At 38.8% G+C, this 27,846-nt stretch overlaps 1 protein-coding gene across 1 annotated transcript in view; it reads right to left on the reverse strand.

Annotated features, from left to right (window-relative positions):
• Positions 1–522: 522 nt before the first annotated feature.
• LOC110540440 (solute carrier organic anion transporter family member 6C1-like) overlaps positions 523–27,846 on the reverse strand; it is a 107,830-nt gene continuing 80,506 nt past the window's right edge. Inside the window, exons 10-13 of the mRNA XM_060367826.1 lie at positions 17,090–17,277; positions 10,208–10,272; positions 7,746–7,883; positions 523–560 (exon numbers count right to left, since the gene is read on the reverse strand). Coding sequence (XP_060223809.1) covers positions 523–560; positions 7,746–7,883; positions 10,208–10,272; positions 17,090–17,277 — 429 coding nt within the window. The remainder of the gene's footprint in view (positions 561–7,745; positions 7,884–10,207; positions 10,273–17,089; positions 17,278–27,846) is intronic.

Here is a 27,846-nt window from a genome sequence, read left to right on the forward strand (position 1 = left end):
AAAGAAAGAAAGAAAGAAAGAAAGAAAGAAAAAAGAAACACAGTGGAAAAACTTGGTAAGTTCAAATCCTAGTCAGGAAAGAGCAAAACCACATGTAAGTGTGGCCCTGTATAAGCACTTGCTAATGAGATTACTGTGATTTAACAGGGCTGGATACTTGTGCATTATAACAATGAGAAAAGGCCTTCAGGACATTTCAGAACTCGTTGAAGATTCCCTTAGTCCCAGAAGTCTGACCCTTCAAGGGAAGGATTCTTCAGTGGCTGAGCTTCATATCTCTGAGTGGCCTTGCTGCTCCGAAAACATTCTCTCCTTGCTGCCAAGTGAGAAGCACTACTGTAACCACTTCTCAGACTTGAGCATCATTATTCAGACCGGCAGCAGATTTTACTTAGTGGTCCCAGTTTTTCAGGGAAGCAAAATGCAAATGTGTTGCTCCTGACAGGTTCAACAACATTTTCAAAGGAAGTCAAAAGACCAGACTGAAATCTGCTGCATGGTTGGAATCTACACAGAGTAGGCTTAATAGGGCAACACCAAGTTGAGCTTTAGAAGTGGAACTGCAAAGTAGAAAATCAACAGCCAGAGAGTGGTCATAAATATCCAACAGCATCAGAGAAAGTCATAGACCGTGTGAAAAGCCAGACCAAAAGAGAAACTGTGGATCTTGCAGGATCATCAAAATCACAAGGCAAAGACTGCCTTTGGGGGGCACCCTTAACTACAGTGTTCACGAGGTATCAGGTTTGCAGCTTTAAGATTTTATGTCTGCAATGTCGGGTTTCAGTCTCTTCAGTACTCTCCACCTCCTGACATCTCCCTATGGACTAAGGATGTTTATCCTTTGCTTGTCACACTTTTAATTTGTAGACACGTAATTTATTTTAAATAGCAGCTCATATCTCAAAGTGCTTTCTATGAGTGTCAGTTAAACCTGTGGATTTAAACTTTTCAGAGATGCTACAGGGTCTTTGGCACTACTGGGTCATTATATTTTACATTAGGATAAGTCACATATCTTGGAGGCCAGGGATGGATTGCTGCAGGTTGTGTATTCATCCATTGGAAGTTTGACTCCATTGTATTAGTACTGTACTGATGAGTCTTATAAGAGGTTCAGCAGTTGGAGACTCATGGAGAATGCAAGAAGTGTGAATTTTATAAATAATTGATCTTGATTACTTTCCATGGTAGCAATGAGCCTAAGTTCTGGATGTTCTAGCTTCTTGTCTTATAATGTGAAATCTCTCTAATATACAGGTTCCAGACATTATGTCCAGCGCTGTGATCTGATGCAGCAAAAAGGCCCATACAGAACTGTAATCCCACTTGTGATTTAAAACTCCCAGACTATAGATTACATACACTTCATCATAAAATACTAAGACTACTCTTTTTAGAGCAATTGAAAATGAAATAATAACAATAATAATAGTAATATTGATCCAGTTTATTCATATTGTCAAAAAGAGGAAATTTTTCCTTTTGTGGGCAGAATATCTTTGCTATGTAATGTCGTATTATCAGTATTCCTGCATCAATTGGTTGAATTGATGTGTGTGTGTGTGACATTTCTAGACTTAGATGGCGGCCCATATAACTTTTCCTCACTATTTTATATTCTCCTTTGCCTTTTGTTTTGATGGCTGGATAATTTGAAATGACTTATCTTTGAATTTACTAGCTCTTTTTTTTTTTTTTTTTTTTTTTTTTTGTATTTCTGGCCAAGCCACTGAAGTTATAATTTATCACTTCAGCCCCTGTGTTTTTTAGCTTTGGATATCTATTTGGTTCTTATTTTTCTTACTGTTTTCAATTTCTGCTGAATTTATGCTCTTTTTCATATTCTGTTTTCTGATTGCATTCTTATGTCTCTATAGTAGTCTTCCTTTAGTCTAGCAGAATGTATTCCAAGAGTCTCCAATGGGTGTGAGAAGTGTACATAGCTGTACACACACAACATTATTTTCTCGTTCAACATGCTTCTATCAATAAATTAAAACACATTTACTATTCTTGTCTTTTATGCATAAATACTTTATCAAATTTAACCATTCATCTTGTGCTGGGTCCACTATTCTTCAGCTTTTAAGTAAAGTATTGGAACTAGGATAACTCCCTTTTTCCTTCTTTGTAGTTTCATGGGTAAATACGTTCTTGGTGTTTTTTTAGTCACTTGATCTGATAGGGTTGGTTTTTTTTTTTTTTTTTTCACGAAGCTCTTATGCTTATTCCCATTTTATTTAAAGGAAGCACTCACTGATTCCTCTCCACCATATCTGGACATCACTTTTCTAATACTTTTAAAGCAGTTATTACATAAAGGCTACTTGGACAGAAGTCAATATGTATCGCAATAAGCAAAGCTGGGTGGTAGAGCCATCTTAAATGCTTTACATTTGGCATGGAGCTACAGGATTAAATATTCTCACTCCTGAGTTTTGATCTGGATTTGGCCTGTTATTTCCTAACTATGTCCCCATCCTTCCCCTTTAGAAAGGTAGTGTGTATAATGTGTATAATGTTGTTATGTACTGGAAATACATAATTGGCCTTTTGATTTTATGTGGAGTTACAGTTATGAGATTGCCTTGAATTTCTGATGGGACTTTGGACTTTGGTCACTGAAACAGTGTTGTAACTTTTAAAGACTATGAGGACTTTATTTATTTATTTATTTTTATTTTTTATTTTTTTTATCAGTTACATTTTATTAACTCTGTATCCCAGCCGTGTCCCGATCCCTCATTCCCTCCCAGTCCCTCCCTCCCTCCCCTCTGAGGACTTCTAAAGGTGAACTAAATACGTTTTGTATTATGATGTGGCCATGAACTTATGAGAGCAATGGAGTAGAATGTAGTAGTTTGAACAGGAACATCTCCCTTGGCTCAGATATTTAAACACTTGTTTTTTTCCTTGTTGGCACTGTTTGGGAGGTGGAGAAGCCTCAGTGAAAGTATATGACTAGGGGCAGGGAAATTGAGAGCTCATGTCCTGCTTCCAGATCATTCTCTTCACTTTGTGTTTATTCAACAAATACCAATTCTGTGCCTACAGCAACAACATGTGGAAATACTTTTAGAAGAAAGAGACTAAGAAATTTCATGAGAATTTCTGTAACTAAAAATGGCATAATATATGTCTTCTATTAACAACAGAGTGGGAATTTTAAAGTTTATATTTCAGAGAGATATTAGTGTTTTAATGATATGTCTTAGTTTGGATTTTATTGCTGTGAAGAGATATCATAACCACTGCAACTCTTATAAAGGAAAACATTTAATTGGGGCTGGCTTAATTTTCAGAGGTTTAGTCCACTATTATAATGGTGGAAAGCATGGCAGCATACAGGTAGGTATGGTGCTGGAGGAACTCAGAGTTCTACATTTTGGTCCATAGGCAGCAGAAGAGACCATGTGTCACATTGGGTGTAGCTTGAGCATAGGACACCAGAAATCCTACCTCCACAGTGACACATGTCTTCTAACAAGGCTAGACCTACTCCAATAAGGCCATACCTCTTAATAGTGTCACTTCCTATGGGCCAAGAATTCAAACACATGATTCTATGGGGAACATACAATCATACTCCACTACCAGGCCACCATAGGCTTGTAATTGCATTATAATGCAAAATGCATATAGTCCAAATTGAATAGTCTCCATAGACTATCAGTCTCAACCTATTAAAAGTTCAAAGTTCAGAGTCTCTTCATGCAGACTCTTAATGATAATCCTCTGTAACATCAAAATCAAAATGCAGATCACATATTTACAACATGTAATGTCACAGGATATACATTCCTGTTCCAAAAGTTAGAGAAAAAAAAACAAAATGATGAAATACTGGACCAAAGCAAGACCCAAACCAGCTGGGCAAACTCCAAATTCTACATTTCCTAGTTTGATTTCAAAATGCTCTTCAAATTTCAATTCTTTTCAGCTTTGTTGACTGCTTTCTGTTGAGCTGGTTCAACTCCCTGTTAGCAGCTATCTATGGCAGGTATCCAATGGACTTGGCATCTCCAACATTTTGGGATCTCCAAGGCAATCCAGCCTTCAATCTCACAGCTTCACACAATGGTCTCTCTGGGCCTCCATGCAGAAACACCCCTTCACATATTCCTGGTCACAGCAGCTTTCTTTAGTCATGGAAGAAGATTCCATAATCCCTTTCATATATCCTTGATTCTAAAGCCACAAACACATGGCTGAGGCTTCTGAGTTCTGCTGCTTGTTGGGGCTGGAACATGGCCTGCTCATTCAATTTCATTTTCAACAACTTCCTTTTTTCAATGGTTTCCTTCACTGCCTGAGCCCAGCTGTCCTGGAACCCCAATGTGTAGTCTGTTTATCTGCCTGAACACTGAATTTAGCTTCATTCCACTTCTTGGTGCTCATTTTTCTTTGAACCAAACATATTTAATTTTGCCTTGCTCAGCTTGCTTCTTTTCATCATAATGTTCTTCATAAGAATGAACTATATTAGTCTGTTTTGAGATTTTATTTGCCAACATAATTAATGTAAGTTGCTTCATCTTAGCCTTAGGTAGCCTTTTCAGACAAGGGCAAACAGCAGCCATATTCTTTACCAAAATATCACAAGATCGATCTCTAGGCAACATACTAAAATTCTTCTCTTCTGAAACCTGCTGATCGAGGTCCCACCTGTCAAGTCACTTTCAGCAACACTGTCTTCCATGCTTCTACTAGTACGACTCATTAAACAGCATTTGAATTTTTCCACTACTTTCCTTTTTTTATAATTATTTTATTTTTATTTAGTTCTTTTTTTATTAATTACACTTTATTAATTTTGTATCCCCCCATAAGCCTCTCCCTCCTCCCCTCCCGATCCCACCCTCCCTCCCATTTCTGCATGCATGGCCCTCCCCAAGTCCACTGATAGGAGAGGTTCTCCTCTCCTTTCTGATCTTAGTCTATCAGTTCTCATCAAAAGTGACTGCACTGTCCTCTTCTGTGGCCTGGTAAAGCTGCTCCCCCCTCAGGGGGAGGTGATCAAAGAGCAGGCCAATCAGATTATGTCAGAGGCAGTCTCTCTTCCCATTAATAGGTAACCCACCTGGACACCGACCTACCATGGGCTACATTTGCACAGGGTTCCAGGTCATCTCCATGAATAGTCCTTGGTTGGAATATGAGTCTCTGGGAAGTTCCCTGTGTTCAAATTTTCTTGTTCTGTTGCTCTCCTTGTGGAGACCCCATCCTCTCCAGCTCCCACTATTTCCCACTTCCTACACAAAATTCCATTCACTCTGCCCAAGAGTTGGCCATCAGGCTCAGCATCTGCTTTGATAGTCTGCAGGGCAGAGGCTTTCAGAGGCCCTCTGTGGTATGTTCCTAGTTTGTTTCCTGATTTCTTCTTCTGGCTTTCAGAGGCCCTCTGTAGCAGGTTTCTAGGTTGTTTCCTATTTTCTTCTTCCTCTGATGTCCATCCTCCCCGCCCCTCAGTATGAGGATCGAAAACTCTAGCCAGGGTCCTCATTCCTGCTTGGCCTCTCTAGATGCACAGATTCTGGTGGGTCTGTCCTACATTACATGTCTATATGAGTGAGCATATACCGTGTGTGTCTTTTTGCTTCTGGGACAACTCACTCAGGATGATCCTTTCCAGGTCCCACCATTAACCTGCAAATTTCATGATTTCCTTGTTTTTCATTGCTGAGTAGTATTCCATTTTATAGATGTACCACAATTTCTGCATCCATTCTTCAGTTCAGGGGCATCTGGGTTGTTTCCAACTTCTGGCTATTACAAATAAAGCTGCTACAAACATGGTTGAGCAAATGTCTTTTTTGTGTACTTGAGCCTCTATTGGATATATGACCAGGAGTGGTATGGCTGGATCTTGAGGAAGCGCTATTCCTAGTTGTCTGAGAAAGTGCCAGATTGCTTTCCAGAGTGGTTGTACAAGTTTACATTCCCACCAGCAGTGGAGAAGGGTTCCCCTTTCTCCACAACCTCTCCAGCATGTGTTGTCACTTGAGTTTTGGATCTTGGCCATTCTGATGGGTGTAAGGTGAAATCTCAGGATTGTTTTGATTTGCATTTCCCTAATGGCTAATGAGGATGAGCATTTCTTTAAGTGCTTCTCTGCCATTCGATATTCCTCTACAGAGAATTCTCTCTTTAGCTCTGTTCCCCATTTTTTTAAGTGGATTACTTGGTTTGCTCCTTTTCAGCTTCTTTAGTTCTTTATATATACTGGATATGAATCCTCTGTCAGATAAAGGGTTGGTGAAGATTCTTTCCCAATCTGTAGGCAGTCGTTTTGTTTTGATGACAGTGTCCTTTGCTTTGCAGAAGCTTTTCAATTTCATGAGGTCCCATTTATTTATTGATGCTCTTAGAGCCTGTGCTGTTGGTGTTCTGTTCAGGAAGTTTTCTCCAGTACCAATGAGTTCTAGGGTATTTCCCACTTTTTTTTCTAGCCCATTTAATGTCTCTGGTTTTATGTTGAGGTCTTTGATCCACTTGGACTTCAGTTTTGTGCAGGGTGATAAGTATGGACCTATTTTCATTTTTCTACATGTAGACATCCAGTTGGACCAGCACCATTTGTTGAAGATGCTATCTTTTTTCCATTGTATGGTTTTGGCATCTTTGTCAAAGATCAGGTGTCCATAAGTGTGTGGGTTTATTTCTGGGTCCTCTGTTCGGTTCCATTGATCCACCATTCTGTTTCTATGCCAGTACCATGCAGTTTTTAAAACTGTTGCTTTATAGTACAACTTAAGATCAGGGATAGAGATACCTCCAGAAGATCTTTTATTGTAGAGGATTGTTTTAGCAATTCTGGGTTTCTTGTTATTCCATATGAAGCTGAGAATTTTTTTTCCAGGTCTGTAAAGAATTGTGTTGGTAATTTGATGAGAATTGCATTGAATCTTTAGATTGCTTTTGGTAAAATGGCCATTTCTTTTTTCTTTTTCCACTCTTTCCTCACCCAAAGTCCAAAATCCACATTCCTCCAAATAAAAGAAATGTCAGGCCTATTATAGCAATACTCCAGTCTCTGATACCAACTTCTGTCATAGGGTTTTATTAGTCTGAAGAGACACCATGACCACAGCAAGTCTTGTAAAAGCCAACATTTCACTGGGGCTGGCTTACAGTTTCAAAAACTTAGTACATTATCATCATGGTGGGAATTATGGCGACATGCAGGCATGCATGGTGCTGGAGAATGAACTGAGGGTTCTGTATCTTTTTCTGCAGGCATCAGGAGACAGTGTGTCACCCTGGGTGTAGTTTGATCATAGGAGACCTCAAAGCCTGCATCCACGATGACATACTTTCTCCAAGAAGTGTCACTTTCTATGGGCCAACCATTCAAGCAGATAATTTTTGAGAGAGTTCATTCTAACCACCACACAAGTAAAAATATTTTTATCCAATTTTATCTAATATTTAATACTGTAAACCTAAAAAACTCATAAGGAAAAATTGTTTGGCTTCATAAATATACAGGCAAAATTAGTTAAAAATCTGAAATTACCCTAATTATACCCTTTTTAAAAGTGTAACACAGAATCAAGAGTACATTTAACAATAATACAAGTATTTGCATAAATTCTGTAGCACAACTTTATAAAGTACTTCCTACACAATTACATAACCCTTTAATTGTCTGTTTTTATTCATAATTAATTATTACCTGGTTATAAACAATTGCAAATTCTGAAAACAATTTTTGTTTCTTATATACAATTCACATAACTTACATTCTGCCATGAATAATGTGACCATTCTTATCTTATTAAAGATCCAACAATGTCCTTTGATTCCACATTCATCAATATTCCAGTAAATACAAGACACATATTGTATACCCTGGAAAAGTAGTGGTCCAGTAACGACTCCTATAAAATAAAATATTATTATAAATTGTTCATAAATATATTGATCATGATTAGCATAATTTCTTCTCAAAGCATACACAACACACACACACATGCGTGCGCACACACATAGTCCTCTAAGTATATGATTTAAAATTCTATAATACCCTTTTGCCAATTAGCTCATGAACCCTGGGAATCAATATACTGATCAGTCCATTTATAAACAGTATTAGTAATTTGAAATTATTTCAGAATTTTTCCCATACTTTTATTTACAAGGTATGCCATTATCAACTGCTGAATTTGCATGGAAAATTGAGTAGACATTTTTAGAACAAAGAAAGGAACTAAACTACATAACTTTGTGACTCCCACTATCTTTAAAGATGCACAACTATGAGGTTTTTAATAACTGAAAATGATTTAATACTCTTTGTTGATTTTATTCTGTTGTTTGTGTCATCAAAGAATTCTTCACGTATACCTGGGGACTGTATTCCAATATTCTCCCATGAGTGTGTGAAACTGTACATAACACCAAGCACACACACACACACACACACACACACACAGACACCACTTTTTGGTTCATTGTGCTGCTATCGATTAAATTAAAACACATTTTCTATTCTATTCATGTGTTTATTTTTTATCTTAAAAAAATCTAAAAACAATGTTTTTAATTCATTGTATACAATTCACATAACTTACATATTCTCATAAATAAGTAGACCATTTGTATCTTATTAAAGATCCAACAGTGTCCTCTATTACTCTTAATTTCGTTTGACCCACCCTCTATTTCTTCTCTCTTTCATCTCATCCTCATACTCTTAAAATAGCACCTAGTATTTCTTCTGTATTCTTTCATATCACATGAGTTTTAATATTCCTTTGTATTATACTTTTACTCAGATTGGAAGTTCATTTTGCCCATATAACTTGTTTATGAAGACTTCATTTTGTCTAAGGATTCCCCTGGCCCTTCTTTCTTCTGCTCTATTACTTCATTCCCTGCCTTAATTCTTCTCTTCTTTTTATTCTTCACCCTGCTTTCATCTTTCCTACATTATGCCATCCCTCCTCCTCCTCAAATGCATCCCATCAAGATTTGGGCTATTTCTAGTTTCCACATGTACTTTGGGTTAAATATACAAATGATCAGTTGGTAGGATCCACATATGAAAAGGAAAATTGAGAATTGTATCTGTGGATACAGGTGACCTCAGTCAGTATAATTTCTTTTGGTTAAATCCATTTGCCTGCAAGTTTCTCAATGTCTCTTTCTTTTTTTTTTTACTGGTAAATAATATGTATATGTTTGCATTCCCAAGATACATTCATCTGCTGATGACTAAGTTGACTCTATTCCTAGCTGTAATGTATTATAAAATCAATGAATAAGAATGTGCAAGTATCTCTGTAATAAGACATAAATTCCTTTGGTTATATGCCCAGGAATGGTAAACAAGGTCATATCATAAGAATTATTTCAGAGCCTGAACAGAGATAACCCATGTTAGTAAACAATACTGTTCCATAAGACATGTAATAATAAATGAAAATCAGTGTCAAACACAATTTTTCTTTCTGTTGGTTATTGATCAACTAGGCCCTAAAGGCACCTGAAACAGTACAGTTTAATGCTATATATCATAGGCCCAGCAAAACTAAATGATCAGACCCTGTTACTGAAGATAACACGCACTATGGTTACAACACAAAGCGAAGACAACCCTGAACTCTCCCTGCGAACTAGCTTTCACAGTGCTGAAAAACACTTTGTGGGCTGATGGAGTTAAAAACCAGTGTATTATCCATCACCAGACTTTACTACTATACAAACCTTTCAGGCAGATAGGGCCCATGTTGCAAAAGGGGTAAGACTGTTTTCAGGAACAACAAACCACTTTCTTGATTGAACCCTAGGACTATTTTGCAAGGGGAAATTTATGACTAGTATTGTAAATATGGTAAAAAACTATGACCAGGGAAAATATTTCACAGAATAAATTTCGTCTGGGGACTTCACAAGCATATGACAAGAAATATGAAATTACTTTGAGCATGTGGATGTTTTGTTCAATCTCTCAGTGTTACTTGTATGTGATGAAGATACTTCAGATGCAAATACATGGATCCAGCTGACACAATATAATTGACACGTTTAGTTTGAGTGGATGGATTTTATTTCACATAATTTCTCTCTGTATTTAATTGGTTCCTAAATTTTTCAGAGCAATCTCATAATAAATTTTGTATAATTTTAAATGATTTAAGTTTAAATATATATGTAAATTTATATATCAAAAAGGACAATTTGATACATTGAAAATACATACCACCAATTTTCAAAATTGTAAAGGTCAAACCCATGCTCAATGAACTGAAGTTGGAAGGTACAGATCTGAAACCAAATAGCAATGTTATTGCCTATGACTCATGCCAGCTTTATGTTTTAAAATGTATATAAGTTATTTATATGACAAATCTTTAGGTACTTCACTAAAGTTTAGTTTGGCCTATGAATATGATATGAATCCATTTTCCCCTTATTTAACTTGATGCCTAAAAACCCAAATCCCTTAATTTTTCCCATGACAAAGAACCTTATAGATCAAATCTTTCTGAGACTCCCTTTTCTAAAATAACTCATCTCTCTCTACATTTCCTATCTTTCCTCGCTCTGGTAGGCATTGTATTGTTTTGAGTCCATTTCACCTTTGTTAAGGCCACTCCACATTTGTTAGTTTGTTCGCTTGGTACAGATTCTGCACTCCATTAATTATAGCAGTAAGACTATACTTAACCTTCTGGGTTTTGAGTGGGTTCTACATAAATGGAATTTTGAATGAAGGAGAAAGTTTAAGTCCACTCTACCTTCAGGCTTATTCCCCATAGTTACGGTGAGGTGACTGAGTTTCATGTGAGGATGTTTTCCTTAAAGGGTTTTCTTTCTTAATCTCCTTCCCTGGAGTGTGGGGTGTCTGCTTACTGTGCTATGCAATGGTGTTCCTTACATCCAGCCTACATCGGCTGCAACTTTACTCAACTTTACTTGATTCTTCCGAATTTCTGGGTATCACTTCTTTCATGTGGTACCCTTATTGTATTCACAACTCAAAATTAAAGTAAATGCAAAACAACTTCGTTGCATCATTTTAAAATAACTTGTTTACATCATTTAAAGAAAAATATACCTAGGAGTGGTATGGCTGGATCTTGAGGAAGCGCTGTTCCTAGTTGTCTGAGAAAGCGCCAGATTGATTTCCAGATTGGTTGTACAAGTTTACATTCCCAACAGCAGTGGAGAAGGGTTCCCCTTTCTCCACAACCTCTCCAGCATCTGTTGTCACTTGAGTGTTGGATCTTGGCCATTCTGATGGGTGTAAGGTGAAATCTCAGGGTTGTTTTGATTTGCATTTCCCTAATGACTAATGAGGTTGAGCATTTCTTTAAGTGCTTCTCTGCCATTTGATATTCCTCTACAGAGAGTTCTCTGTTTAGCTCTGTTCCCCACTTTTTAAGTGGATTACTTGGTTTGCTCCTTTTCAGCTTCTTTAGTTCTTTATATATACTGGATATGAGTCCTCTGTCAGATAAAGGGTTGGTGATGATTCTTTCCCAATCTGTAGGCAGTCGCTTTGTTTTGATGATGGTGTCCTTTGCTTTACAGAAGCTTTTCAGTTTCCAAAAGAGGCTCAAGTACACAAAAAGGACATTTGCTCAACCATGTTTGTAGCAGCTTTATTTGTAATAGCCAGAAGCTGGAAACAGCCCAGATGCCCCTCAGCTGAAGAATGGATGCAGAAATTGTGGTAAATCTATACAATGAAGTATTACTCAACAAGGAAAAATAAGGAAATCATGAAATTTGCAGGTAAATGGTGAGACCTGGAAAGGATCATCCTGAGTGAATTGTCCCAGAAGCAAAAGATACACACAGTATATACTCACTCATATAAACATACAACATAGGATAAACTTACTAAAATCTGTACATCTAAACAAACTAAGCAAAAGAGAGGACCCTAACTAAAATGTTCAATCCCCATCCTGAAAGGCAAAGAGGATGGACATCAGAAGAAGAAGAAAACAGGAAACAACCCAGGAACCTTCTACAGAGGGCCTCTGAAAGCCAGAAGAAGAAAACAGGAAACAACCTAGAAACCTGCCACAGACGGCCTCTGAAAGCCTCTGCCCTGCAGACTGTGAAAGCAGATGCTGAGCCCAATGGCCAACTGTCGGGCAGAGTGAATGGAATTTTATGTAAGAACTGGGAAATAGTAAGAGCTGAAGAGGACAGAAACTCCACAAATAGAGCAACAGAACAAGAAAATTTGAACAGAGGCAACTTCCCAGAGACTCATACTCCAACCAAGAACTATTCATGGAGATAACCTAGAACCCTGACAATGCAGCCACTTCTGATGAGAACTGATAGACTAAGATCAGAAAGAAGGAGAGGAGGACCTCCCCTATCAGTGGACTTGGGGAGGGGCATGCTTGCAGAAAGGGGGGGAGGGGAGAATGGGAGCAGTGGAGGGAGGGGCTTATGGGGAGGATACAAAATGAATAAAGTGTAATTAATAAAAGTTAAATAAAAAATTAAAAAAGAAAAATAATGTTTACATCAGTTAAAACAAGAGATACCAACACTAGCACAAACAAGTTGGAGGGGATTATTGTGAAGAATTAAAGTTCAACTGTACAGAATAAAGGGAAAAAAAACCTAAAGATTGTTATATAAAAGAAAATCTCTGTATTTCTTTTTAAATTTTTTCTTTTTAAAACTTTTCATTTTTAAAAAATTTAATTTTAATTATATATTTATTCCTTTAAATTAATTCACTTTGTATCTCCACTGCAACCCCCTCCCTCATCTCCTTCCAGTTCCACTCACCCTCTCTCTTCTCCCCCTGTGCTCTTTCCCTGGTCTCCTGATTGGGGAGGATCTCCTCCTCTTCTATCTGATAGTAGCTTATCAGGTATCATCAGGGATGGCTGCATCATTTTCCTCTGTGGTCTGGCAAGGCTGCATCCTCTAGGGGTAGATGATCAAAGAGCCGACCACTGAGTTCATGTTAGAGACAGTCCCTGTCCCCCTTTCTAGGGAACCCACTTAGAAACTGAACAGCTAAGAAGCTTCATTTGAACATGGGGTCTAGGTCCTCTTCATGCATGGTCTTTGGTTGGAATATCTGTCTCTACAGGCCCCCCTGGGCCCAGGTATTTTAGCTCTGTTATTCTCTTTGTGGAGTTCCTATCCACTCCAGGTCTTTCTATGTCCCTCTTCTTCCATAAGGATTCTGGGACTCTGCCCAAAGTTTGGCTATGAGTCTCACTATCTCCTTTGGTACCCTGGTGGGTAGAGACTTTCAGGGGTCTTCTGTGGAAGGCTCCTGTCCTGTTCCTTGTCTTCTACTTTAGATGTTTATCCTGATTGCCCTTCTGAATGAGGATTAAGCATCTTCCTTAGGATCCTCCTGTTGTTTAGCTTCTTTAGGCTATCGATTTTAGTATGTTTAACCTATATTATATGGCTAATATCCACTTATAAGTGAGTATATATTACATGTGTCTTTCTGCTTCTGGGTTACCTCTTTCAGGATGATCTTTTCTAGTTTCCACCAATTGCCTGCAAATTTCATGGTTTCCTTGTTTTTGATTGTTAAGTAGTATTCCATTGTGTAAATGTACCACACTTTCTGAATCCATTCCTCTGTTAAGGGACATCTATGTTGTTTCCAGACTTTGGCTTTATGGATAGAGCTGCTACAAACGTGGTTGAGCAAATGTCCTTATTGAATGGTGGGACATCTTTTGCGTATATGCCTGGGAGTGGTATGACTTGATTTTGAGGTAACACTATTGCTAATTGTCTGAGGAAGCACCAGATTGATTTCCAAAGTGGTTGTTCGAGGTTACATTCCCACCAGTAATGGGGGAGGGTTCCCCTTTTCCCACATCCTCTCCAGCATGCTTCATCCCTTGAGTTTTTGACCTTAGCCATTCTGATGGGTGTGAGGTGAAATCTCAGTTTTGTTTTTATCTGCATTTCCCGAATGACTAAAGATGTTGAGCATTTCTTTAATTGTTTCTCTACCATTTGATATTCCTCTGTTGAGCATTCTGTTTAGCTCTGCATCCCATTTTTATTAAAGCAAGCATATGTTGAAGAAGAAAAACAGATGTTTCAGAATTATACCTTAAATCAGCACCTTGTAACCACTCTTCACTATTTTCTTGTATTAAAAATTTTAATTGATTGATCAATTAATTCATTTTACACTCAATTGTAGCCTCCTCCTCCTCCTGGTTCTACCTCCCTTCCCTCTTCTCCTAATTTCCCTACTCTCCCTGTCAGAAAAGGGGATGCCCTTTCCATCTCCCCATAAGGACTGAGCATCCTCTACCATAGCAGCCTTGCAAAGCAGCCCCACTAAGGGGAAGTGATCAAAATGGAAGCAACAGAGTCCTTGTGAGAGACAATCCCTGATCCCTTTGCTAAGGAACCCACATGAAGACCAATGGACCATATGTCCATTGTGTACATATATGTAAGGCACCTAGGTTCAGTCCATTCATGCTACTTGGTTGGTGTTTCAGTCTCCACAAGGCTTTTGGGCTGAGGTTAGTTGGCTCTGTTGGTCTTCTTGTGGAGATGTTATTCCCTCTGGGTTCTTCTATCTTTTCTTTTACTCTTCCACAAGTCTCCCTAGGCTCTGCCCGATGTTTGGGTGTGGGTCTCAGCATATGTATCGATTTACTGCTGGGCGGAGTCTATTAAAGTACAGTTATGCTAGATTCCTGTTTGCAAGCATAGTGTTAGGGGTTGGATCTCTCCCATGGTGTGGCCAGGTATTTGTTGGACATTCCCTCCATTTCTTCTCTATCTTTAACCCTGCACATCTTGTAGGCAGGGTAAATTTTTGGTCCAGATTTTTGTACGTGGGTGGGTGTTCCCCTCCCCCTACTTCGAGTCTGTATGGTTAGTCTGTATAGCCCTTCAATCTGCATGTCCACAGCTAGTAGGGACCTCCACTAGAGTTACTCCTATATCCTCCCAGAAGCCTGTCTCTGATAAGACCTATGGCAGGGTTTCTCTTCTCTCTGCATTCCCGATGTCCTCCTCCTCCCTTCCCTGGCTATTCCCACATCAGATCCCCACCCTCATTTTTGTCAGCACTCCCTCTCCTATCCTGTCCCTCTCTTCAAGTACTTCCTCTATCTTTTGTTTCCCTTCTCAGTGAGATTCATTCATCCTCCCTTTAAACAGAATCCAAAATGTCTCATTCATAAAATTCAGCATCAGTATTTATGATTAAAGGTTTCATAATTCGTGTCTTTAGCTTTCAGAATTTTAATTATAAAATGAATGCATACTTTGAAGAACAAAACTTGATGAAGCAGGAACAGCACAGAAAACTTCATGTTTATAGACTTGGCCTCATTTACCAACATTTCTCTTTCTGCTCATTTGTCTCTTCCACTTTTCTCCAAATCTATAAAAGATTTTGTGGAATAGTTTGAAGAATATTGGTGTTAGCTCTTTTTGAAGATCTGGTAGAATTCTGTGATGAAACTATCTGGCTCTGGGCTTATTTTGGATGAAAAACTTTTGATGACTGCTTGTATTTCCTTAGGAGTAAAGAACTATTTAATTTATTTTCCTGATCTTGATACATCTTTGGTAAATAGAATTGATCAAGAAAATTGTCCATTTCATTTTGATTTACAAATTTTGTGGCATATATGTTTTTGAAGTAAGACCTAATGATTACTTGTATTTCCTCAGTGTCTGCTGTTATGTCCCCCTTTTAATTTCTGGCTTTGTTGATTTGGATAGTGTCTCTCTGCTATCTATCATCCTGCACAAAATTAAAGTCTAAGTGGATCAAAGATCTCCATATAAAACTAGACACACTAAATCTATTGAGAGAAAAAGTGGGGAAGAGACTTGAACTCATTGGGACAAGAGACAATTTTCTGAACAGAACACCCACAGATCAGGTTCTAAGATCTACAATTAATAAATGAAACTTCGTGAGACTGAAAAGTTTCTGTAATGCAAAAGACACTGTCAACAGAACAAAACTATACCCTACAGAGTGGGAAAAGATCTTCTCCAATTCCACATCTGATAGAAGACCAATATACAGAATATATAAAGAACTCAACAAATTAGACACCAACAAACCAAATAATTCAAATAAACAATGGGGTACAGAGCTAAGCAGAGAATTATCAACAGAGGAATACTTAAAGGAAAAAAAAAAGAAACACTTAAAGATATGCTCAACATCCTCAGTCATCAGGGAAATGCAAATCAAAAACTCTGATATTCCATCTTACACCTACCAGAATGGCTAAGATCAAAAACTCAACTGACAACACATGTTGGATAGGGTGTGGAGAAATGGAAACCCTCCTCCATTGTAAGCAAAAATGTAAACTTGTGCAATCAGTTTGGAACATTTCTGTCTCTTCTTTCATTGTACAACTGAGAACATGCTAGAACTTAGCTATTTTTTCCCAGTTTCATGGTCAGCCTTTACAGGAGAGTTAGAGCATAGAAATACTTGTTAACAACTTGATAGAATAAATTTAGAATAATTCCATTTTATTCTGTTCCTAAAATAAAAAGAAGTGTTAGGTGGGCTTCACCTACTTTGGTAGAACAAGTGAATGACAAATTTTGGGTCAATTTAGAGTAATAAATTGAAACTATAAAAGTTTCTGTGTTTCCTTCTGGATAATACTTAGGCTTTCTCATAGCGTAATTGTTAATGTAGAATTAGAGTTAAATACTCTTACCAATGAATCAAATTTAAACTCACTACTATGTTACACTTTAAAATTTTTTCTATTTATGGATTTCTCATAACTGACAAGGTAAATATAATCTAAGGTTTCTATTAAATTTATGTTGTTACTGGTTCATAGATATCTATATTTGCTACATAACTAGAGAGTAATATATGCAATTACAAAACTTTGTACACTTTCAAATTAATGAGAGACTAAATGTAATATCTATAAATTATGCAAAAATTAAGTGACAGGAAAAATTATACATATACATAATTTTTAATGATATAAATATTTTATCTTTATATTTACTACTTCAATACACAGGAAATCAGTTAATGTAATAATCTGAACTATCTCTAAAGTTATTATTTTCATGTATTATATAATTATTAAGACAATTACATACTTACTTGAGGATAGTTATGTTGACAGGTATAGAACACAAATTACCAAAAATGACTGAAGAAAAGTAAAAAGCAAAAAACAAAGGTAATGTATGACACTTGCGATTACATTTTCCAATAGTAGCATCAATAAAATGACCTTCAATGTCTGCAGTTGTCAATCCTTCTTTAATGCAAGAACAATTGTAGTATGTCTATTAATGTTGAAAAAAAAAACTACTTCAGAAATAGCCAGGAGAGAATAGCCTTATTAACATAAAAAATAAAAATTAAATGAATATCCAAATGGAGGATAGCCAGGGTTTTGTTTGTTTTGTTTTAACAATTTTTATTTAGTGATATTAAAATATAACCATGTTACTTTCCCCTTCTTTACAACATCCCAAATTCTTCACTTTGTTTCCCATTTCAAATTTGTAGCCTCTTTTCTTTGTTATATATATTGTTACACACACCCAACATACATATGAGTATGTATGTATGCATGTATAAATGCAACTTTCTTAGTTTGTTTACTGGTACATATATATACAGTTTGGGGTTGATCATTTGGCATTAAATAACCAATTAGTGTGCTGTTTCCTGTAGAAGACTGTCTTGTTCTTAACATTTCTTTAAGAGGGTTTTATTATGTAGCCTGAAACACAAGAGTCTTTTTGACTGGGCTTCTAGAGTACTGGGTATAATGTGCCACTACAATCAGCTTAAATTGCCTAGTTTTAATGAAAATTGTCATGCTAAAACTGCCATATATTATTTAGAAATGCATTATTAGTTGGAAAATCTGAGGTGTTTTACCTGTCATTGCATTTCGTTATATGTAGATATTTGTGGCCATATAATTATAAATAAGGAAGAATTCTGTAAATTTTAGAAATAGTAGTGACCTTATGTTAGTTTTATTATTATTGGACAGCTATATAAACTAAAGAAAATTAATACAATTAAATTTTATCTGACATATGAAATATGGACAATAACCCGACTCCTCAAATTATTCCACAAAATAGAAACAGAAGGAACACTGGCCAATTTATTTTATGAGGCCAGAGTTACCCTGATACCAAAAACCACAAAAGAGGCAACAACAACAAAAAAGAAAATTACAGACCAATTTCACTTATGAACTTAGACATAAAAATACTCATAAGATACTTGCAAACCAAATCCTATAACAAAATCAAAATCATCATCTACCATTATCAACTAGGCTTCATCACAGAGATGTGGGGGTGGTTCAAAATATGAAAATCAGCAAAGGTAATCAACTATATAAACAAAATTAAAGAACAAAACTGCACATGATCATCCTATTAGATGCCTAAAATCAATTGACAAAATAAACCATTCATAATAAAAGATCAGGAGAGCTTAAAGACACAAGCCATATACCTAAACATAAAAAAGGCAATTTGCATCAAGCCTATAACCAACACCAAAATATATGGAGAGAAACCAAGTAGACAAAACAAGATTGTCCACTCTTTCCATAGCTATTCAATAGATTACTTGAAGTCTTAGCTAGAGCAATAATACATGAAAGATGACCAAGGGATTGCAAATTAAAAGGAAGAAGTTGACATATCTGTATTTGCAGATGATATGATAGTACAAATAAGTGACCTGAAAAATTCCACTAGTAAATTCTACAGCTGAAAAACACTTTCAGCAAAGTATCTGGATATAAAATTAACTCAAAAATCAGTAGCCCTCTTATATAGAAATGATAAATGGGCCAAGGGAGACATTAGGGAAGCAACATCTCACAATAGCCACAATTAATATAAAATATCTAGCCAATCAAAGGAAAAACCTGTATGGTAAAAATTTCAGGGGGAGGGGCAAGATGGCGGCGCCGGGAGGACTCTCATTCTGAGCAGCAGCACAGCAGGATCAGCACAGTGAACAGCAATCAGAACTCTCGGCCATAAAACACAGTCATTGTGTTTCCCAGGTGAGAGGATACCCCACGGTGGGGGATTCAATCAGCTTTTAACTCACCCGGCTAAACCGCGGAAGAGATCCCGGTTCCGCCAGACGCTTGGCTGCCGGCCGCCAGCCCCAGCCCCAGCCCAGAGCCACAAGCCAGTGTCTCTGGTCACGGTCCCAGACTGAACCTTGGGCACCACACTATCAGAGACTGGAATTTTCAGTCAGAGATAACCCCAGGGTACAGGAAACGATTGGGACCGGCCTTAGGTCACCCAGACATCCCCTGGAAAAGACTCGGGCGGGTTCCACGGGCACCCCAGGAGCCAGCCCGGAGCCAGAGCCGGGGACCCAGGTTCCGGCACTGAGCCCTGCCTGCCTGCGCGCCTGATTCGCCGCCGGAGATAGAAACGGCGGGTCTGATCTCAGAGCACTCAGCTCACCCCCAACCTGAAAAGGTCCCCGGAAAATTACCCAGCTTAGGGAGCCACTCAGACTCCCAAAAGCCACAAAGGCAGACACAGGCAGTTTCTGCGCACCAGACAGCTGGCAGAGACTGAGCCGCCATCACACAGCTGTGCTCCAGGCACAGGCAAATTTCTGTGGCCAGCCAGCTGGCGGACACTGAGCAGTGTGCACCAGGGCAAAAAAGACACTAGGAGTCCGTGTCTCCAGAGAATCCACGGGGAAGGAAGGAAACTGTACTGATCTAAATCACCCAATCCTTCCCTAGAAAAAGTCTAGTAGTCTAGTGGGGCCGAGGCGCCAGCACTCAGCTGTGCTCCAGACACAAGCACAAACAGTTGAGGCGCGCCTGATGTCCAACTGGGTCACAGCAGCTGATCATTAAATTTGCAACAAGAAACCCAGAAACAGGGCAGCTGCCCTCAGGACTTCCCTGGGTGAGAGGAGAACCCTCTCGACTAACAAAGACCACAGTTACCACTCAGGTCTATATCCCTGAGGTGAGCAACTCCTGAAAAAACACCAGCCATCCAGGGACTATACCCAAAAAGCTGAGAAGACATCCTTCAGGAAAATCCAGCTTTCTGCAAAGGGGATTCTCTCCACCACAGGATCCCAAGGTACCACCAGAAAATAACCCCAAACTCCTAAGATAACACAATGGGTAGAGGCCAGCGTAAAAGCTCAAGCAACAAAAGACAGAGCAATATGGCATCTCCAGAACCCAGTTACCCAGGGGCAAGTAGCCCTGGACACCCCACCATAACTGAAATCCAAGAAGATGACCTAACAAGTATGCTCATGAAGATGATAACAGAGGAAACAAATAAGATTCGTAAAGACATAGAGGAAGATAAACTCAAACAGAATATTGCCATCCGTAAAGAAATAGAGGAAGCTGCAGCCAAACAGTTTATGGCCTTTAGAAAGGAAATGCTTAAAACACTGAATGAAATGAAAGAAACAGAGTTGAAGGAACTAAAAGAAAAACAGGAAAGTACAATCAGACAGGTGAAGGAAGTAAACAAAACAACTCAAGACCTGAGGATAGAATTGGAAAAATTAAAGAAAACACAAATGGAAGAAATAATGGAAAGGAAGAATCTAGGGAAGAAAACAGGAACTACAGAGGTAAGCATAACCAACAGACTACAAGAGATGGAAGAAAGAATCTCAGGTGTAGAAGATACAATGGAAGAAATCGATGTATCTGTCAAAGAAAATGTTAAATCTGAAAAATTCCTGACACAGACCGTCCAAGAAATGCAAGACAATATGAAAAGACAAAACCTAAGAATAATAGGTATAGAGGAAAAAGAAGACTCCCTTCTCCAAGGACCAGAAAATATTTTCAACAAAATCATTGAAGAAAATTTCCCCAAGCTAAAGGAGAGGCCAATTAGAATACATGAGGCCTACAGAACACCCAGCAAATTTGACCAGAAAAGAAAATCCTCCCGCCACATAATAATCAAAACAGTAAGTATACAGAACAAAGAAAAAATACTAAAAGCTGCAAGGGAAAAAGGCCAAGTAACATATAATGGCAAACCCATTAGAATCACACCTGACTTTTCAACAGAGACTATGAAAGCCAGAAGGGCCTGGACAGATATCATGCAGACCCTAAGAGAACACAGATGTCAGCCCAGGCTACTATACCCAGCAAAACTCTCAGTCCTCATAGATGGAGAAAACAAGATATTCAATGACAAAAATAAATTTCAACAATACCTACAAACAAATCCAGCATTACAGAAGACACTGGAAGGGAAAATACAACCCAAGAAAGCTAGCTACATTCAAGAAAACACAGGAAATAAATAACCTCACTTCAGTAAAACAAAAAGCAACCAAGCACACAACCTGATGACCACAGCCAACATCAAAATCAAGAGATCTAACAGCCACTGGTCATTAATCTCTCTCAACATCAATGGACTCAACTCTCCAATAAAAAGACACAGATTAACAGAATGGATACGTAAACTAAACCCAGCAATCTGTTGCATACAAGAAACACACCTAAGACACAAAGATAGACATTACCTGAGGGTAAAGGGTTGGAAGACAACTTTCCAAGCAAACGCACCCAAGAAGCAAGCAGGAGTAGCCATTCTAATATCTGATAAAATAGACTTTCAACCAAAATTAATCAAAAGAGATGGGGAAGGACACTTCATACTCATCAAGGGAAAATTCCACCAGGAAGACATCACAATCCTGAACATATATGCCCCAAATACAAGGGCACCCACATTTGTGAAAGAAACATTGATAAAATTTAAAGCACATATAGATCCACACATATTAATAGTGGGAGACTTCAACACCCCACTCTCAACAAAGGACAGGTCAACCAAACAGAAATTAAACAAAGAAACAATGTCTCTGACAGAGGTCATGAATCAAATGGACCTAACAGACATTTACAGAACTTTACACCCAAACACAAAAGAATTTACCTTCTTCTCAGCACCTCATGGAACCTTCTCCAAAATAGACCACATAGTGGGTCACAAAGCAAACCTCAACAAATACAAGAAGATTGAAATAATCCCATGTATCTTGTCTGATCACCATGGAATAAAGCTGGACCTCAACAATAACAGAAATAACAAAAAGCCTACACACACATGGAAACTGAACAACTTGTTACTAAATGACAGCTGGGTCAGGGAAGAAATAAAGAAAGAAATTAAAGTCTTTCTAGAAATCAATGAAAATGAAGACACAACATACCCGAACTTGTGGGACACAATGAAAGCAGTGCTAAGAGGAAAGTTCATAGCACTAAGTGCCTTCAAAAAGAAATTCGAGACAGCTCATTCAAGCACCCTAATGGCTCACTTAAAAACCCTAGAAAAAGAAGAAGCAGACACACCAAGAAGGAGTAGACGGCTGGAAATAACCAAACTCAGGGCTGAAATCAATCAATTGGAAACAAATAAAACAATTCAAAGAATCAATGAAACCAAGAGCTGGTTCTTTGAGAAAATCAACAAGATCGACAAACCCTTAGCCAGGCTAACTAAAAGGCAGAGAGACACCACCCAAATCAACAAAATCAGAAATGAAAAGGGGGATATAACTACAGACACTGAGGAAATCCAAACAATCATTAGGACTTACTTCAAAAGTCTATATGCCACAAAATTTGAAAATCTAAATGAAATGGACAATTTTCTTGATCGATTTGACTTACCAAAGCTGAACCAGGACCAGGTAAATCAACTAAATAGACCTATATCCCCCAAAGAAATAGAAGCGGTCATCAAAAGTCTCCCATCCAAAAAAAGCCCAGGACCAGATGGCTTCAGCGCAGAATTCTACCAGACCTTCAAAGAAGAGCTAACACCAATTCTCTTCAAACTATTCCACAAAATAGAAACAGAAGGAATATTACCAAATTCATTCTATGAAGCCACAGTCACCTTGGTACCTAAACCTCACAAAGACTCAACAAAGAAAGAGAATTTCCGGCCAATCTCTCTTATGAACATTGATGCAAAAATACTCAATAAAATACTTGCAAACCGAATCCAAGAACACATCAAAGATATTATCCACTATGACCAAGTAGGCTTCATCCCAGGTATGCAGGGGTGGTTCAATATACGGAAATCCATCAATGTGATCCACCATATTAACAAACTGAAAGAAAAAAACCACATGATAATCTCCCTAGATGCTGAAAAAGCCTTTGACAAAATCCAACATCCATTCATGTTCAAAGTACTGGAGAGATCAGGGATACAAGGCACATATCTAAACATAGTAAAGGCGATATACAGCAAGCCTATAGCCAACATCAAACTGAATGGAGAGAAACTTAAAGCAATCCCACTGAAATCAGGGACAAGACAAGGCTGCCCACTCTCTCCATATCTCTTCAACATAGTGTTGGAAGTCCTTGCTAGAGCAATAAGACAGTTGAAGGAGATCAAGGGGATACAAATTGGAAAGGAAGAAGTCAAATTATCACTATTTGCAGATGATATGATAGTATACGTGAGTGACCCCAAAAACTCTACCAGGGAACTCCTACAGCTGATAAACACCTTCAGCAAAGTGGCAGGATACAAAATTAACTCAAAAAAATCAGTAGCCCTCCTGTATACAAAAGACAAAAGGGCTGAGAAAGAAATTAAGGAAACAACACCCTTCACAATAGCCACAAATGACATAAGGTACCTCGGAGTAACCCTAACCAAGGAAGTCAAAGACTTGTATGAAAAAAATTTCAAATCTCTGAAAAAAGAATTAGAAGAAGATATGAGAAGATGGAAAGATCTCCCATGCTCATGGCTTGGTAGGATTAACATAGTAAAAATGGCCATATTACCAAAAGCAATCTACAGATTCAATGCAATGCCCATCAAATTACCAACACAATTCTTTACAGACCTGGAAAGGAAAATTCTCAACTTCATATGGAATAACAAGAAACCCAGAATTGCTAAAACAATCCTCTACAATAAAAGATCTTCTGGAGGTATCTCCATCCCTGATCTTAAGTTGTACTATAGAGCAACAGTTTTAAAAACTGCATGGTACTGGCATAGAAACAGAATGGTGGATCAATGGAACCGAACAGAGGACCCAGAAATAAACCCACACACTTATGGACACCTGATCTTTGACAAAGACGCCAAAACCATACAATGGAAAAAAGATAGCATCTTCAACAAATGGTGCTGGTCTAACTGGATGTCTACATGTAGAAAAATGAAAATAGATCCATACTTGTCACCCTGCACAAAACTGAAGTTCAAGTGGATCAAAGACCTCAACGTAAAACCAGACACATTAAATCGGCTTGAAAAAAAAGTGGGAAATACCCTAGAACTCATTGGTACAGGGGGAAACTTCCTGAACAGAACACCAACAGCACAGGCTCTAAGAGCAACAACCAATAAATGGGACCTCATGAAATTGAAAAGCTTCTGTAAAGCAAAGGACACCGTCATCAAAACAAAGCGACCACCTACAGATTGGGAAAGAATCTTCACCAACCCTTTATCTGACAGAGGACTCATATCCAGTATATATAAAGAACTAAAGAAGCTGAAAAGCAGCAAACCAAGTAATCCACTTAAAAAATGGGGAACAGAGCTAAACAGAGAATTCTCTGTAGAGGAATACCGAATGGCAGAGAAGCACTTAAAGAAATGCTCAACCTCATTAGCCATTAGGGAAATGCAAATCAAAACAACCCTGAGATTTCACCTTACACCCATGAGAATGGCCAAAATCAAAAACTCAAGTGACAACACATGCTGGAGAGGTTGTGGAGAAAGGGGAACCCTTCTCCACTGCTGGTGGGAATGTAAACTTGTACAACCACTCTGGAAATCAATCTGGCGCTTTCTCAGACAACTAGGAATAGCGCTTCCTCAAGATCCAGCCATACCACTACTGGGCATATATCCAAAAGAGGCTCAAGTACACAAAAAGGACATTTGCTCAACCATGTTTGTAGCAGCTTTATTTGTAATAGCCAGAAGCTGGAAACAACCCAGATGCCCCTCAACTGAAGAATGGATGCAGAAATTGTGGTACATCTACACAATGGAATATTACTCAGCAATGAAAAATAAGGAAATCATGAAATTTGCAGGTAAATGGTGGGATCTGGAAAGGATCATCCTGAGTGAGTTGTCTCAGAAGCAAAAAGACACACATGGTATATACTCACTCATATAGACATACAACATAGGACAAACCCACTAAAACCTGTGCATCTAAAGAAACTAAGCAAGAGAGAGGACCCTAACTAAAACGTCCAAACCCCATCCAGAAAGGCAAAGAGGATGGACATCAGAAGAAGAAGAAAACAGGAAACAACCTAGGAACCTACCACAGAGGGCCTCTGAAAGCCTCTGCCCTTCAGACTATCAAAGCAGATGCTGAGCCTGATGGGCAACTGCTGGGCAGAGTGAACGGAATTTTAGGTAAGACCTGGGAAATAGTAAGAGCTGGAGAGGACAGGGTCTCCACAAGGAGAGCAACAGAACAAGAAAATTTGAACATAGGGAACTTCCCAGAGACTCATACTCCAACCAAGGACTATTCATGGAGATAACCTAGAACCCCTGCACAGATGTAGCCCAGGGCAGTTCAGAGTCCAATTGGGTTACATAGTAATGTGAAGAGGGACTGCCTCTGACATAATCTGATTGGCCTGCTCTTTGATCACCTCCCTCTGGGGGGGGGGGGAGCAGCCTTACCAGGCCACAGTAGAGGACAATACAGCCACTTTTGATGTGAACTGACAGACTAAGATCAGAAAGGAGAGGAGAACCTCCCCTATTAGTGGACTTGGGGAGTGGCATGCAAGCAGAGGGAGGAGGGAGGGTTGGATTGGGATGGGAGGAGGGAGGGGCTTATGGGGGGATGCAGAATGAATAAAGTGTAATTGATGAAAAATTTAAGAAAAAAGGGAAAAAAGTAATTTAAGAACCTTAAATGACTTTCAAAATTGGAGGAAAACATGGAGTTAGTCAATTGGCATGGAGCACGTCTCGCCCCTGGGGGCAATGGTCTCCTGAACCTACTCAGACCTCGGACACCACCACTGCTAGTTCTAGAACTGACGCAGGATGTTCCAACGAGGGGTTAAGGCTTCTCATAATATTTCCTATAAGCCCACACCTGTTTGTCTATATCCCCCATTTTTATTCATTATTAGCCAGATAGAGCCAAGTAATTGTGGTAATGATACTTGCTTTTTTGCCCAATGCTGGAATGCTAGTAAAGTTAGGTATGCCCTGGTTACTCGCATGCCTCACTGGGTGCCTATGCCCATTGATGCCCCTCACGCTATGACTCTCTTCAGACAGAAAAGGGATCTTGGAACTACAGCCACCATTGTTACTACCATCTCATTGACGGCTGTTGGAGCTACCACCAGGGCATTAGCCATGAGTCATACTGGGCAGACTGCTCAAACCCTGAATAATCATTTAGCCAATGTAGCTCATGCCTTAGTTGTACATAAAGGAATTAATGCTCAACTAAAAGGAAGCTTGATGGTGTTCAATCAGAGGATTGACCTCTTGCAGGAGCAAATTGATACCCTATGGCAAATCGCTCAACCTGGCTGTCAATGAAAGTATGCTGGACTTTTGTGTCACTAGCATACAACATGAGAATTTTTCCTGCGCTGCAAATCTGTCTAAACAATTGTCGAGCTATATTTTAGGTAATTGGACTGGAGAATTCGATACTACGATGGAGCAGCTGAGAGTGGCCATTGTCACAGTAAATTCTACCAGAGTGGACGCAGGACTAGCCAGAGGATTATCAACATGGATTGCTGCAGCCATGAATCATCTGAAGGAATGGGCGGGCATGGGAGTGTTAGCAGGCCTTCTGGTGTTGGTCTCCTTGGTTTGCCTGTGGTATATATGCAAGATTAGAGTCTCACAACAGTGTGATGCAGCCATGATCATTCAGGCCTTTACAGCCATTGAAGCAGGACATTCTCCCCAAGCATGGTTGGATACCATAAAAAGCTAAAATGATACGCTCAGGATGCGAGGCTAAGCACTGCACTTAGGGTCAGCCGCTTTGGACCCAGAGAAGAGCATGTCTGATTGCATGCGGGTTGATGCCCCAGGTCCCGCCTCTGAGAAAAAGGTATCGGACGGGTCTGATGCTCTCTGGGTGGATGACACCTAAATGAACATCTGTACAAAGTCCCAATTTATTTCTAATATCAGAGATCAGACCTCTACTCTTGCCTGATGCGTCTAAAACAAAAAGGGGGAACTGTAGAGAGCTGCGGAATGCTATGCCTTAAAGATGGAGCTGGTTTCCGCCTTCCACCTTCCCGATGGTGAGTGCTCTCTGTCACGAACAACTCCACATTTGGCTAAGGCCGAGGATCTGGCTTGCTTCCATGTATGTGAACCTATCTGCATTGCCCCCGTGGCACGCCTGGGTTGGCTACCCAGAGGCTATTTAAGCTGTGGGCTGGCTTTCCCCGGGGTCCGAGGATTGTTCAATGTTCCTGAATAAACTGCATTGAAAAAATAAAAAATAAAAAAAAAAAAAATTTCAACTCTGTGAAGAAAGAAATTGAAGCAAATATCAGAGGAAAAACTCTCCCATGCTCCTAGATCAGTAGGATTAACATGGTAAAAATGGCAATTCTACAAAAAGAAATCTACATATTCAATGCAATCCCCATCAAATGTCTAACACACTTATTTACAGAACTCTAAAGAACAATTCTCAACTTCATGTAGAAATGCATCAACCAAAGATAGCAAAAATAATTCTGAAAAATAAAAGAACTGCTGCATCTATCACCATCCTGATTTCAAGTTGTACTACAGAGCTATAGAAATAAAAACTATAAGGTA

Source organism: Meriones unguiculatus, chromosome 15, assembly GCF_030254825.1.
Source record: "Meriones unguiculatus strain TT.TT164.6M chromosome 15, Bangor_MerUng_6.1, whole genome shotgun sequence".
In the NCBI taxonomy this organism is placed as follows: Eukaryota; Metazoa; Chordata; class Mammalia; order Rodentia; family Muridae; genus Meriones; species Meriones unguiculatus.